At 32.8% G+C, this 14435-nt stretch overlaps 3 protein-coding genes across 11 annotated transcripts; all 3 read left to right on the top strand.

The window, feature by feature from the left end:
* The first annotated feature begins 661 nt into the window (after positions 1 to 661).
* LOC140821788 (HMG1/2-like protein) lies at positions 662 to 2138 on the top strand. Of its 2 annotated transcripts, XM_073182392.1 has the most exons (8): positions 662 to 810; positions 940 to 993; positions 1081 to 1194; positions 1273 to 1330; positions 1421 to 1465; positions 1543 to 1623; positions 1705 to 1794; positions 1917 to 2138. In XM_073182392.1, exons 2-8 carry the CDS (start codon positions 947 to 949, stop codon positions 1947 to 1949), a joined length of 468 nt encoding a protein of 155 aa, XP_073038493.1. In that variant the 5' UTR covers positions 662 to 810; positions 940 to 946; the 3' UTR covers positions 1950 to 2138. The 2 variants fall into 2 exon arrangements, with proteins under 2 accessions (XP_073038493.1, XP_073038492.1); XM_073182391.1 differs by having other exon boundaries at positions 745 to 993.
* A 1863-nt stretch (positions 2139 to 4001) lies between these two features.
* LOC140821988 (protein GRIP-like) lies at positions 4002 to 5727 on the top strand. 8 transcript variants are annotated; one of them, XM_073182692.1, is made up of 4 exons: positions 4021 to 4361; positions 4457 to 4554; positions 4631 to 4747; positions 4986 to 5727. In XM_073182692.1, the coding sequence occupies exons 2-4, from the start codon at positions 4471 to 4473 to the stop codon at positions 5043 to 5045; spliced, it is 261 nt and encodes an 86-aa protein (XP_073038793.1). In that variant the 5' UTR covers positions 4021 to 4361; positions 4457 to 4470; the 3' UTR covers positions 5046 to 5727. The 8 variants fall into 8 exon arrangements, 4 of the variants coding, with proteins under 4 accessions (XP_073038793.1, XP_073038792.1, XP_073038791.1 ...); XM_073182691.1 differs by having other exon boundaries at positions 4023 to 4376; positions 4461 to 4554; XM_073182690.1 differs by having other exon boundaries at positions 4025 to 4378.
* Positions 5728 to 6925: 1198 nt separating this feature from the next.
* LOC140821786 (probable metal-nicotianamine transporter YSL7) lies at positions 6926 to 11874 on the top strand. The gene is made up of 6 exons (XM_073182389.1): positions 6926 to 7420; positions 9245 to 9408; positions 10002 to 10099; positions 10195 to 10329; positions 10429 to 10618; positions 10698 to 11874. The coding sequence occupies exons 1-6, from the start codon at positions 7009 to 7011 to the stop codon at positions 11808 to 11810; spliced, it is 2112 nt and encodes a 703-aa protein (XP_073038490.1). The 5' UTR covers positions 6926 to 7008; the 3' UTR covers positions 11811 to 11874.
* The last annotated feature ends 2561 nt before the right edge of the window (positions 11875 to 14435 follow it).

Raw genomic sequence — 14435 nt, 5'->3', positions numbered from 1 at the left:
TAGTATTTTAATGCAGAAAACATTTTTTTTCCTACCATAATATTATTATATTTTTTTTTATTGAAATTAATAGAGAAATAGATTTTTTGTCATACAAAACAAGACAAACACACTATTTATAATATTCATATCAAATTACAAATATTCATTCTATAAATTGATTAAACAAAATTTCAAATATCTAATATTATTTTGCAAATACGTTACACGCAACGTGTGTGCTTCAGTCGTCAGTATATATATAAAACTCCATAGCCGAAGATGTTTAAGCCGCGAGAAAAGATGAAGAATAATTGGACCACAGTAGATTACAAAACTAACCCTGTTTTTCGTGCATCACATCTCCATCATACAACGCAATGAATATACTTGTTTAATGAATGCCCACGAGGACACACGCTTATATACCTTGAGGCCTGAAACCGTAATAACGACAAGGTTAACTTAGTCATAACACCTTCAAAGCACTGAACTACGCTTCCATAGCTTAAATCCCATCGCGATCTCATATGACGACACGTCTCCCCATCATTCTCCTAGCAGGTCATCCAACGGGCGAAACCACCTCCGGGAGAAAACACAAAGGGGAGGGGGATGACGTGGCAGACAATGGTAGGATCCAAGCGGCATCACGAGGATCGATTACGTGGCAAAAAAGAATTTGAAATCCCGCCCAAACCCGGACTTCAATAGTTTTCCTTTGAGGAATTTATATACCCTTTCCTTCGAAATTTCTCCTATTTCTATCGACCTTTTCGTTCATTCTTAAGACGACACGCTACCACAGCAAAGCAAAGAACCCTACCCTAGGTGAGCTTCACGCTCTTGCCACTTTGACTCGCCCGAGTCGCGCCGATTTCCGACGCTTTTCTCCGCTTACGTGACGTTTCGCACCGATTTCTGACGGTTTCGCTGATTTTCGGCTTGTTTTCTTCGCAGTGGAGACATGAAAGGAGGCAGATCGAAAACCGAGGCCAAAAAGGCTGATCCTAAGTGAGTAATTTTTTGTGACCTTTTAGATCTGTGGTTATTTTTGTTCTTGTCTTTTGGGTTTTCATTAATTTTCAATGTTTTTGGAAGGCTGTCGGTGAAGAAAGGAGGAGCAGCAGCTGGAAAGAAGCCAGTGAAGAAGGGAAAGCCGGTTAAGGATCCAAACAAGCCTAAGAGACCTGCTAGTGCTTTCTTCGTTTTCATGTAAATATGAGTTTTCTGTCGTCGATCCGAATTTTTTACTGGTCAAGCTTTTGTCTTATGCGTGTTTAAATTACCTAGGGAGGACTTTAGAAAACAATACAAAGAGAAGCATCCCAATAACAAATCTGTTGCCACTGTAAGTGATTGCTGTTTTTTCTGATATATCAGTAATCATGGATTGTTTTACGAGTTGCAAGTAATTATACGAATTCGATGTTTTGTTTAGGTTGGGAAGGCTGGTGGTGACAAGTGGAAATCGTTGTCTGAGGCGGTATGGTTCTACTTCGAAAGCAGATTATTCATTTATCTCTTAAGATACAGATCTAAAATTCTTCAAATTTGTTCCAGGAGAAAGCTCCATTCGTTGCCAAGGCAGAGAAACGGAAGGCCGAGTACGAGAAGACTCTACAGGCATACAACAAGAAAATGGTGATTATTGACACATGCCCATTTACACGAATTGCCGAAATCAATTTACTTAATTCAAATTCTTTCATAATGCTTTGACAGAATGAAGGTGCTGGTACTGAAGAAGAAGAGAGCGACAAATCTAGATCTGAAGTTAATGATGAAAATGATGATGAGGATGGAAGCGATGCGGTATGCTTGTTTTCCTTCAGAAATTATCGGCGCAAACCATATCTAAAGTCGAGTATATTAACCAATAGTGTGTAGTGCAATTAAGGATTTCCTTTGGTATTTATATTTAATTTAAATTTCAGGATGATGATGATGAGGATGATGATGATGAGTGACAGATGAGATGTGGAAATTGGGTTAGGAAGACGTATGTATTCCCTCATTATGACTCAACTAAGTCTGGATAGATCTTTGTTCTGTATCTCTAAGTTGAATCAAATGAAAATAGTATCTGTAATCGTAATTTTATTTTCTATGTTCACTGCCTTCTATTTTAATGATAATCACTTGAAGTTTTGCTGCAATCCATCTTCTCAGAACTAATGTTGTTGATAAGGTATCGAGAACAATTTGGGGGTTGGCAATTGAATTTGAACCACGAGTGTTCCTAACTTATTGATGTGAGTTTTGCTTTCAGGGGGTCAAAATTTTTTTTATGGTCAAATTATATTGAAAAGTTAAGATGTGATTATTACAAGATGAATCAGCCATATAAGAAAATCTCAGTCTCCCACACAAAATGAGGCGAGGATGAAATAGTAAAAGCATCAATTAGAATGTACAATTACATTTGTCGATCCTTGAACATGATAAGGGTAATGTTTTTTTGAGAATCCAGGATAAGTTTGATGTGTGTAGCTATGGACTTCACATAGTAAGTTGGGTCATTTGAGAAATCTTTGAACCAACTTCAAGAGCTTGAAAATGATAAGGGTAATGTTTTTTTGAGAATCCAGGATAAGTTTGATGTATGTAGCTATGGACTTCACATAGTAGTTGGGTCATTTGTGAAATCTTTGAACCAACTTCAAGAGAAAGAAGTTTAGCAAACATGATAGACTGAAGTCCCCTATGGAGCGGCATCGACATCATATCCGAGTTTGTCTTTTGGTGGAACAACCCTTACCCGAGGTGAATGACATTGGTTTGTTTGCTTGGCAGAAGATACAGCTAGTTGAGCATGTTGGAAGTCATGCAATATAATCTCACTCCAATCGTTGTTAATTCCTCCATGTCGTTCTTTTTTCTTATGAATCAGGCATAATCGTTCATACTAAGTTGCCCAACTTTGCATCACAAACGTCTCAAATTTTGTTTGGCCGAGCTCCTTTCATCCACAGATAAATATCAACCATATTCAATTGCCTAAACTCTTTTCTAACTTTCAGTGGTTTGTAATGTGGTAATTGTTGTTTGGGCTTTCTCTATTAGTCCATGTTTTGTTCAGATTTGATTATTTTCTCTAGTAGAGTTGTATGTTTTGTGGTGGAGGGAAATATGGTGTCAGAAGTTAATTCCAAAGGTGATTTTTTGGCTTTCCTTTCTCACAAGGTATAACTATTTTTATGATGAATTATATTATTCTTTTTGGGAGGAAATTTGTCCACAAGTGTTGGCTGAAATCTGTTTGGATCTTCCAAAATTTTCATCTATTTCAGTGTTTTTTCTAATGATATAAACAATTTTACAAAAAAAATATATATATTAAATTATTATATGATGAACGAAAAAAGTGTTTATTCGTCGCATTTTACAGAAACTGTTAATTTAACGTTAATATTTTATTAATTTTAATAATTACTTACAGAAAATAAAATTTCGTTCCTCATATATTTAAAATTTTAGTGTTTTTAAAAATTAGAGGAAGTGTGAAGAAATATCAACAACATATCATTAACATGGCAAAAACTTGTGGGAGACGGTCTCACGGGTATTATTTGTGAGACGGATCTTTTAGTTGGGTCACACATGAACAAGTATCATTTTTTATGCTAAGAGTATTACTTTTTATTGTGAATATGAGTAGGGTTGATCCGTCTCATAGATTATGATCCGTGAGACGATCTCACATGAGACTCACTCCATTAACATATTCACCACGACCTTTTTTCAATTGTGGAATCAAATTTAATATTTTTAATAATCTAGACCTTGTCATCTAAAAAATATAATTAATAAATCTCTCTCGATATTTATTTATATAAAATGTACTAATTCTCCTTGTATATTAAAAATACAATAAATATTACAAACATATCTACAAATTACTATTATATCCTTATTTACGTATAATTCAAGGGTAACTAAATGGTATAAAGTCAAGAAAGATGTTTTGACCGAATGTTGGACGGTCACCAGGCGATAGCATTTTTGGAATTGCTTTAAAATTTACTAATACTAAATGGTTTTTGGGAACAAACTGATTGTGGGAAAGTATGTTTTCTGAAATGTATTTTCACACCACTAATGATGTTACAAGTTACAACCGAAGTTGCCGTAAGGGCATGCTTGGTTGTGCCAAAAACTACATTCAAGTGAACTGTGCAATATACGACTTATGAAGCCAAGGAATTTGATTTTGAAATCTACTTTGTTCTGATTCTTCTCGATCTTTCATTTCAGAGATGCAGCTCTCGGCACGGCAGATCAGAATATTAAAAAAGCATTCAGATGAATTTGGACTCTGCTTTCTCTATGCATCAGTCTGAAATGGAAGCATAGGAAAGAAATTTTCAAAACATGGAGATGTCATCAACCGTTTAGTGTTATCTATGTGCAATAAAATACCAATCACCATTTTCTGTGGTGAAAATATTGTTTACGTTATAATTTATCTTTATAGTGAGACATGAAGCAATGAGTAAGCAAAATGAGGTGTCCTATTGTGAAAATTTGCAAAAAGAAGTAGAAGAGCTGAGGTCACGTTGTGAAAATTTCAAGGTTGTTACCTCTGGAATGTAATCTTACTAGTAAAATTGGGCTCACATTCTCATTGTTTAACTTTTGTAACTTGTAGGAAGAGCAAAATTCGTTTCATGATCTTGCTGATAAAATGATGGAGAAGGACAAAGAGATTTCTAGGCTTTTGGATGACAAGAAGAATCTACATCAGTTGCTGGACTCGAGACCACAAGTATGTGTTTCTCTTCTACGCAAATAACCATAAACATTCATTGCCTGTCAAGATTTGGATTTTTAGTTCTGTTTCTGATCATATATATATGACCTTACAGTTTCAGGGACAAAGATTCTATTTTTTTAAGTTCTACGTTTCTATAATCAGAAGTTAAAATGTCTCGCGTTAGAGTTTCATCTACTACAAAATTGGCTGGGTCTTCACATGCATTTGTTTTTTTAATTGCTGAGCACAGCTTATCAGAAGCAGGAAGCCTAGAATTCTAGTATGTCTGCTGCAGAACAACAGATCTTAGTATGCACAGTTTTTCCTATTATGATATTGAAACTTATCGCTATTTGGTTCACACTCCATCGTATCTAATCCTGTATTACTTATTGAGATACAAAGTATAAACTAACAGAACTCACTGTTGATTGTTTCTTACTCTCCTTTTCCAATGAATAGGTGAAATGGAGAGACTGTTAACTGTTATGGCAATTCTCCTTCAGTTCAGCCGTGAGGAGATAACTCACATATGGGATTATACTTGTAATATATCACAGTGCAATAATTTCTATTTATTCACTTGCTTTAATTCATATAAATACATGCTTGAATACCACATTTTTGTTTTATTTTTGGGTGGACAAAAAAGCGATCATACTCGATGATCAATGTGCAGGCGCAAAAGTGTCAACCAGCCTAGCCCAGCAAGTGGTGCTTCGGGATCTGCACGGTCCCTTGTTTCTAGATTCTCATTTTCTCAGCATATAATTGAATGACTAAGTGCTTCTTGCAGATGTTGTATGATTATGGAAGGACGTTATTTATTTTCAAAGCCACGGCTTATTCAACTTTCAGTTATCGATAATATGTTTTATGCTATATATAACTTGTGAGAAGCATATTGCGGCCTATTTAGTTTGGATAAAAAAATACCATGTGAATATTCCCAACCTCACGCCCGTGATTATAAGAGAATAACTGAATAATAATATGTTTGGCATATTACATATATTTCAAGAACAAGTAAATTTTATGATGTGACGCAAGATGCATCATGAAAAATATATTACCACTGAAATGTAGTTAATTCTATTTGATATGATAATATTTGCATAAATTTTTTCTTGCCAAGTCTGTATTTTCCGCTTTGACGAAAATAATGTTTTTCGGATTGTCTTGGTGGTGTAATTTGGTGGGGTGATTGGCAAACGTGCTAGAACAGCTTGGAAGGGAAATCTAAGTGTCGACCCGATAGATCTTGGATAGTGATTCTAGCTGACTTTTAATTATGGCCATTTCAATTATTTTGAAGAGCAGTTACACAGTATCATAAATTTATATCCGTGAGATGGATCAATCCAGTTCATACTTAAAATGAAAAGTAATTCTCGTGGGATTAAAAACAATACTTGTGTGATTAAAAAAAAAATTCATGAGTTAGATTGGACAATAGATCTGTCTCATAATCATAAGATTTTTTTTTTATGTATTTTTAAAGGAGATGCAAGACTTTGTCTTTAGCATGATATCAAATTTGACTCTTTAGTGACTTCTTAAATATGTACACTCTATGACATATAATTATAAAATCTGATCAAGTGAACATATTTTATGAAAATTTGGACTAGCATTGACAGTGGAATTTGGGATTATCTTGTGAATCTGGTATTAGATTTGGCCTTTTCAGTTGCTTCATTTGGCACAAATGCACTGTATCGTACATAATAAATTTTGAGTTTGTCAAGAAATGATATATTCTTAGCTATGAACTTTTAATAATTTATTTAAAAAAAATTACCTCTGTATCTATTTATTTACGTCGATTCTGAAAGCCTTATTTTTTTGGTATTCATCTACTCTAATAAATAGAAATACTTATAGCAAAATAATTAATTAAAATGCATATTTTCAATTTATACAACATTTCCAAAATTTATTTATTGTATAATATTGGTCATGATCACTCGTGAGTCAAGTTGTGGTTTAAGTTAAACTGGAATGGGAACGCTAAAAAATTCAACCTTTTCCCCACTTGTTCTCATCGTTAAAGTCAACCCAACCAGCAGGCATTCACAAATTAGATTGCGAAAACTTTGAAAGCCCCGATACATACTATATAATACATATATTTATTTTTATTTTTTAAAAAATAAACAATATATACGTATAATTATCCAATATGTCTAGCTACATATATGATCATGACCTGAGCCAAACATCTATTGCTCTTACCCACACAATCCACCCAAAAGATCGATTCATAAACCCAAATGGATCAAAACTCCACGAGCATCAACAATCGGAAGCCCGAAAGAACCAATGGTTTTAACGAAGATGACCTGAATATCGATCACAGCAAAGAAATCGTGGAAAAAGAGGAGTCAGTGGAGAAGATATTCGAGAGCAAAGAGGTTCCGCCATGGCAGAAGCAGCTCACCTTCAGGGCCTTCTTCGTGAGCTTTGTTCTTAGTATTCTCTTCACTTTCATAGTGATGAAGCTGAATCTGACGACGGGTATCATCCCTTCGCTGAATGTGTCGGCGGGGCTTTTGGGGTTCTTCTTCCTCAAAGTTTGGACCAAGTTTCTGGAGAAATCTGGGTTTCTCAGACAGCCATTTACGAGGCAGGAGAACACTGTGATTCAGACCTGTGTTGTAGCTTCCTCCGGCATAGCCTTCAGCGGTACGCACCATCACTTAGCTTCATTATTGTCCATTTATTTACTTGATTATTCTTTCAATTATCCATTTATATCATTTCTCTTTAAATATTGATTAGTTTGAGATTTTTTTTTTGCCTTTTCTTTCTTGATTATTGTACTTGTGAAAATATGACGAGAACATGGAATATTTATATTTTTTATTCTAGAAGGATAGTGAAGCCATCATATTTGTCTACAATTCGAGTATTTGGGACAAAGTAATGAATATAAAATTTCATGAATCTCAAGAAATTATAATAATAAGTAATAAAGACGTAGATCGCCTTGCTGTGTCCCATCTTTCTATGTTGATTTCTGGCAAAAAATAATTGCTCCAAATTTTTTTCCCAACCTGGCAATATGAAATATATATATATATTTTTATTTTTATTTTTAATCTTTTGCGTGTTCATATGAAATATTATTTAATTTAGAGGTTTCAAGGTTATATATATATATATATATATATATATATATTTTGTGGTGTAACATATGCTAATAATATATATCATCATTAGTATTTTATTAGCATATGTTACACCACAAAAACTACTATCCTAGATAATCGAGATTAATTTCTTATTTAATTAATAAAAAATATTTTTTTTCCTGGAAATATTACCAGTTCACCTGTCAGAATGATTCATGTCATAATAACAAGCATTTAGTGGACCTTAGCAACTGTATAGTGCACTTCACAAGTGAATGCATAGTGGGAAGACTTTTTTAAGTATTAATGGTGGGCGGGCACCGCTGGAGTTCACATTTAAATGGCAGGGAAATATTAATTAAGGGATTGTTTGTCATCACAAAAAGATATCATTTTTGGCTTAAAAATTTTTTTCCAAAAATCAGTTTGTGTAATTTTTAATCATTGATTTGAATTAACTATTGATCAAAAATGGTCCCATCTTTTTATTCTCAGTTTCTAATTTTGAGTGGATCTCATGTGAGACGGGTCAACCCTATCCATATTCACAAAAAAAAGTAATACTCTTAGCATAAAAAGTAATACATTTTCATGGATGACCCAAATAAGAGATCCGTCTCACAGATACGACCCGTGAGACCGTCTCACACAAGTTTTTATCTCTAATTTTGTTTTCAAATAATAATTTCTTTATAATTTATAAATTTAATATGTTCCAAACACACCATAATATTAACTTTTGCCCCACCATTATTTGTTATAAACTTTTTTTCATAAATATTTTTAGATGTGATTATTAGCATATAATTTAGCGTCTTGGATACGTTAGAACAATTTAGTCAACGGTCCAGAACGTATGCATGCGAGGTTTGATATTCAAGAATATGCAGAGGGTCCCAGATTTGGAAATATCAAAAACTGAATTTAATGATATTTGTTTTGGGATTTAAAGATGATTTCAATCCCATGTGATCCGTTATCCAAAGTCAAGTCTTTACTATTTTTTGTCGTCTTCTAGTTTAATACATTTATTTCTCGACGAACAACAATATACTTCGTAAATCTAATAATTATCCATCGAGTAAATGTAGTAGTATACACACTGAATTTCTTGGTGGCGGTCACGGTGACGATAAATAATTGGAACCCGCGATCGTGAACCGTTGATAAAATTACAGGAAAAGTGTTCTAAAGTCTAAAATTCATTGAGGTCTCCCTGACTCCAAATTAAAGAAAAAGACTCCTGAATTTCCCAAATAAGAGAGAACGTTTGTAATGAGAATACAAACAAAATGATAAATGTGGAGTATGTGCTAGAATGTTCATTGAAATGCAGCTTTTGAATGTACAAATTTTGATCAATCAATTTTTACAGGAGGTTTTGGCAGCTATCTTTTTGGTATGAGTGAAACTATTGCCAAAACATCTACTGAAGCTAATGACTCACAAAATATCAAGAATCCAGCCCTCACGTGGATGATTGGATTCCTTTTTGTGGTTAGCTTTTTGGGACTCTTTTCCGTGGTGCCTCTCCGTAAGGTCTGTACATTCTCTCTGACTCCATACTCCCATCTATTTGGTGCTGTTACTTGCCTTTACGGCTGTTACATGCATGTCCTATATCGTTCTGCAACAAAGTGTGAGGGATTTTTCGAACTGAATTGGGGACGAACTCTCCTTTGAGATTATGGCCTAATATTGGTGCTCTAGTTGGGAAGCGAACTTAGAAAGAATTACCATTAGGTGCTGTCACTGTTCTGCAGGATTTTGATGGGAGATGGGGTGTAGGTGTCAATTATGTGCTACTTGTAACCCATATAGGTTAGATTAAGGTTGAAATTCATCGGGAGTAGTGGGCATCAACTTCTCAATAGTTAGGCAGTTTCACTAGCGGTGGAATGACTTACACTCCCACCTTATTTAGGATATGGTGTTTCCTCTTTGACTTATTGCCTAGTGGTTTTATAAAGGAGATACATTCATATAGATTCTCATCTTTGAAATCACATATGTAATACTTGACATATTATGTATGTCGATTTGTCCTGTACAGACACAGAAGTATAATATTCTCAATATTATCACTTAATTCCGAACTCAGAATCTGAATCTATGTTTTAAATGGTTTTCAGATAATGATCATAGACTTCAAACTGACATACCCAAGTGGGACGGCTACCGCTCACTTAATTAACAGCTTCCACACTCCTCAGGGAGCCAAGTTAGCAAAGTGAGCTCCAGTATACACTCACCATAAATCTTGTTTGGAAAACAGTATTTTAATGCACAAGTCTTCTAAATTTATTCGGTCTTGCTTGCCTCCAGGAAACAAGTTAGAGCCTTGGGGAAATTCTTCTCTTTCAGCTTCTTGTGGGGCTTCTTTCAATGGTTTTTCACTGCAGGAGATGGCTGTGGATTCGTTGAATTTCCAACTTTCGGTCTTAAAGCCTACAAAAACAAGTAAAAATAGCCAATATTGACTAACATCATGTAGTTAAATTTGCAGTCTTTATGTTCTTGGTATTAGTTTAAGCTTTATACTTGTTGATCAAAAACCAGGTTCTACTTTGATTTCTCAGCAACATATGTCGGTGTCGGTATGATATGCCCATATTTGATCAATGTATCTTTACTAGTTGGAGCCATTCTCTCGTGGGGTATAATGTGGCCACTCATAGAGAATAGGAAAGGTGATTGGTACTCGGCAACATTGGGGCCTAGCAGTCTCCATGGCATTCAAGGTTACCGGGTATATTAAAATACACTAAACTAAATCTTGAACGTTTCGATGGCCTATATATATATAGCCTTTCTTGATTCTTTCACAGGTCTTCATTGCCATAGCCATGATCCTAGGTGATGGCCTATACAACTTCGTCAAGGTCCTAAGCCGTACTTTACTCGGGTTGTACCAACAAATCCGTGATAAAAATTCAGGCTTAGCACTCCCAGTCGGTTCCAATTCGTCTCCTTCAAATACTCCTTCAGTATCCTATGATGATGAACGTAGGACCCGACTTTTCCTCAAGGACAAAATCCCTACATGGGTCGCCATTTCTGGGTACATGGTACTTGCCATAATCTCTGCGGCAGCTCTTCCACACATTTTCCATCCACTCAAATGGTACTATATAATTGTCATGTATATATTTGCACCAACACTAGCTTTTTGCAATGCCTACGGATGTGGGCTCACCGATTGGAACCTAACATCGACCTATGGAAAGTTGGGCATATTCATGATTGGGGCCTGGGCTGGAGCCTCCCATGGGGGAGTTCTTGCCGGACTAGCTGCTTGTGGAGTCATGATGAATATAGTCTCCACTGCATCAGACCTCACACAAGATTTCAAGACCGGATACATGACTCTAGCATCTCCCAGGTCCATGTTCGTGAGCCAGGTGATCGGGACTGCTATAGGTTGTGTAGTCGCACCGTGCGTATTTTGGATATTCTACAAGGCATTCCCCGATCTTGGCACGTTGGGCTCACAATATCCGGCACCGTATGCGACTGTCTACCGCGGCATCGCTATCTTGGGGGTCGAGGGGTTTTCATCTCTGCCAAAGAACTGTCTCACGCTGTGTTATGTTTTCTTCATAGCAGCAATCGTCATCAACGCATTAAGAGACATTGTAGGGCCAAAATGGGCTAGGTTTATTCCTATCCCAATGGCTATGGCTATTCCTTTCTATCTCGGGCCATACTTCACCATTGATATGTGTCTGGGGAGCTTGATTCTTTTCATTTGGGAGAATGTGGATAAGGCTAAGGCCGATGCGTTTGGACCGGCAGTGGCTTCGGGACTGATATGTGGAGATGGGATTTGGACATTGCCCAGTTCAATCTTGGCTTTGGCTGGTGTAAAGCCTCCGATTTGTATGAAGTTCCTGTCGAGAAAAACTAATGCACGCGTGGACACTTTCTTGGGTAATAATTAGTTTGCTCAGCTGTCTTTTCCTTTGTCGATTTCCCGGTTTCATAAATATAAATATTTAAGTACTACTAGCAAGAAGCACGTGCGATGCACGTAAATATTAATTATTTAATAAAAATTAAAATTTGATTTTTTTTAAAAATAATTTGATTCATTTTTTTATTTATATTGATTTAGTCTTTTGTCATATTAGGCGAATAAATTAATTAAGAACTTATATACTTTACTTTCAAAATTGTTTCTCAAATTGAAATTCAAGTCGTTAATTTTATGTTATATAATAAATTATAATTAGCATAATATATAGAATGAATTGAACTGAAACAAATTTTGAAAATATATATCTAAGAACCACGTATAAGGTATAATAACCTAAAAATCAACCAGATTATGAATTTTATAAATGCATAAATCATAATTTATATAAGTGAAGCACACTAAAGACAAATAATTGTCAATTTAAAATATTTATGACTAACTCGTCAAAATATTATCAAAACTAATGAAATAATAATAATTGATAATAAAATATAACCTATAATACTCAAAATTTGCTTTTAAAATTTGTTTTCAATCATTTTTACACGGTTGAAAGATTTTCTCAAACAGTTATAAATATTAACCACGTGAAAAGTGTGAAAGACGGTTCAATATTTCTAATGATATTTTCAACCAGTTGACAATCTAATATAGTTTGAAGAGTTAGTCTCATGTGAGACCGTCTCACGGATCTTAATCCGTGAGACGGGTCAACCATACCCATATTCAAATAAAAAGTAATATTTTTAGCATAAAAAGTAATACTTTTTCATTGATGATCCAAATAAGGGATCCGTCTCACAAATACGACCCGTGAGACCGTTTCATACAAGTTTTTGCCTAGCTTGAAATGTAAAAACTTGTGAATAGTAAAGACACGAGAATTTTATGGATGTAAAACACTCACACGTCACTCCTTCCTCTGTAAAAAGGATTCCATTAAAAAACTTTGTCTTATATATATATATATATATATATATATATATATATATATATATATATATATATAAGTGTGACTAAAATATTTAAACTTCTTATTATAGCTAACTATTTTAATTTTTCTATCAGATTCGTATTTTATGATATTATTAGTATATTAAAATTCATAATTATTGATATAAATTCTAATAAATATTTTATTAAATTCTTTACTTTCAATTCTTAGTTAAAAAATAATAAAATATATTAGTATTAAATTTCATATTATTATATTATTATATACTTATCATGTTATTGTACTATTGCATATATAATTATTTTTTTCTTATATCTTCATGTGATACTATAATTTATTACTTAATTAGAAACTACACTAAAATATAATTACAAAATTGCATTAAAATAATAAAATAACATGTAGAAAGAAAATTAAAAGGATAAAATATTTAAACTTAGTATAAAGATGGATTATTTGAGAAAATTAATTTAGGAATTACATTTTATTCTTGAAGTGATATAAATTATTACAATCAATGTATATTGTAGTGATAATTCATTAGCAATTGTTAGACTATTAATTATATATGATGTGGAATAATTAGGCTACTAATTAATTATATATTAGGTGGAATAAATAAAAAAATTGATATTTTCTTTTTACACTTACAACAATTAGAAATTTACAAATATATCTTTATTGAATTTTTGGATTTGTATTGATGAGGATGTCATTTTTTTCTTTTGACAATTGAAAAAATTGTCAATTATCTACACTTACGTAGGTTTATAGATAAAAAAAATATATTTTTATTATCAAACATATATTCATTTTTAATGCATAGATTTCCCATAAATTATGTAGAAAATTTCCATGCAATTAATCTAACAACACACAATTTAAGGGGATGGTAGAAAATTTACAATGAAAAACTTTGTTATTATTTTTACACTTTTATAAGTATAATAGTTAAATATATATTCTTTTAATATTTTTAATGATTTTTTAAAATTAAAAAAAGCTATTGTTTTAATAAATTTTCTAAGAATTATGTATCAAGAAAATATTATTTCTCTAATGTATTTTTATTATAACATAAATTATGTAGAAAATTTCCATGCAATTAATCTAGCAACACACAATTTAAGGGGATGGTAGAAAATTTACAATGAAAAACTTTGTTATTATTTTTACACTTTTATAAGTATAATAGTTAAATATATATTCTTTTAATATTTTTAATGATTTTTTAAAATTAAAAAAAGCTATTGTTTTAATATTTTTTCTAAGAATTATGTATCAAGAAAATATTATTTCTCTAATGTATTTTTATTATAAAATATTTATTCAATTTTTATGTAACATTATTTTTAAAGATTCTTATGTTGCAATTTTTTATTAAAAAATAAAAACACTATTTTAATCCTTATGTATTTAATGATTGTGTAATTTTCATGCAATTAATCTAACAATACACAATTTATGAGAATAGTAGAAAATTTACAAGGAAAATTTTGTTATTCTTTTTGTACTTTTATAAGTATAATAGTTAAATATATATTCTTTTTAACATTTTTTGTAAGAATTATGTATGAAGAAAATATTATTTTTCTAATATATTTTTTATTATCGAATATCGATTCAATTTTTATG

The sequence above is a fragment of the Primulina eburnea genome, unplaced genomic scaffold (assembly GCF_022965805.1).
Source record: "Primulina eburnea isolate SZY01 unplaced genomic scaffold, ASM2296580v1 ctg739_ERROPOS11973397, whole genome shotgun sequence".
NCBI classification, from domain to species: Eukaryota; Viridiplantae; Streptophyta; class Magnoliopsida; order Lamiales; family Gesneriaceae; genus Primulina; species Primulina eburnea.
The sequence above is the reverse complement of the archived record's forward strand: the minus strand, read 5'-3'. Positions and strand labels throughout refer to the sequence as shown.

Bases quoted from the DNA above. Each gene is read 5' to 3' on its own strand.
- LOC140821786 (XM_073182389.1), top strand. From the start codon at position 7,009: ATGGATCAAAACTCCACGAGCATCAACAATCGGAAGCCCGAAAGAACC. The intron at 10,100-10,194 runs GTGAGCTCCAGT...GCTTGCCTCCAG, and splicing joins CAGGGAGCCAAGTTAGCAAA to GAAACAAGTTAGAGCCTTGG. The intron at 10,619-10,697 runs GTATATTAAAAT...ATTCTTTCACAG, and splicing joins ATGGCATTCAAGGTTACCGG to GTCTTCATTGCCATAGCCAT.
- LOC140821788 (XM_073182392.1), top strand. From the start codon at position 947: ATGAAAGGAGGCAGATCGAAAACCGAGGCCAAAAAGGCTGATCCTAA. The intron at 994-1,080 runs GTGAGTAATTTT...TGTTTTTGGAAG, and splicing joins GCCAAAAAGGCTGATCCTAA to GCTGTCGGTGAAGAAAGGAG. The intron at 1,795-1,916 runs GTATGCTTGTTT...TTTAAATTTCAG, and splicing joins ATGAGGATGGAAGCGATGCG to GATGATGATGATGAGGATGA.
- LOC140821988 (XM_073182692.1), top strand. From the start codon at position 4,471: ATGAGTAAGCAAAATGAGGTGTCCTATTGTGAAAATTTGCAAAAAGAA. The intron at 4,555-4,630 runs GTTGTTACCTCT...TGTAACTTGTAG, and splicing joins CACGTTGTGAAAATTTCAAG to GAAGAGCAAAATTCGTTTCA. The intron at 4,748-4,985 runs GTATGTGTTTCT...TGCTGAGCACAG, and splicing joins TGCTGGACTCGAGACCACAA to CTTATCAGAAGCAGGAAGCC.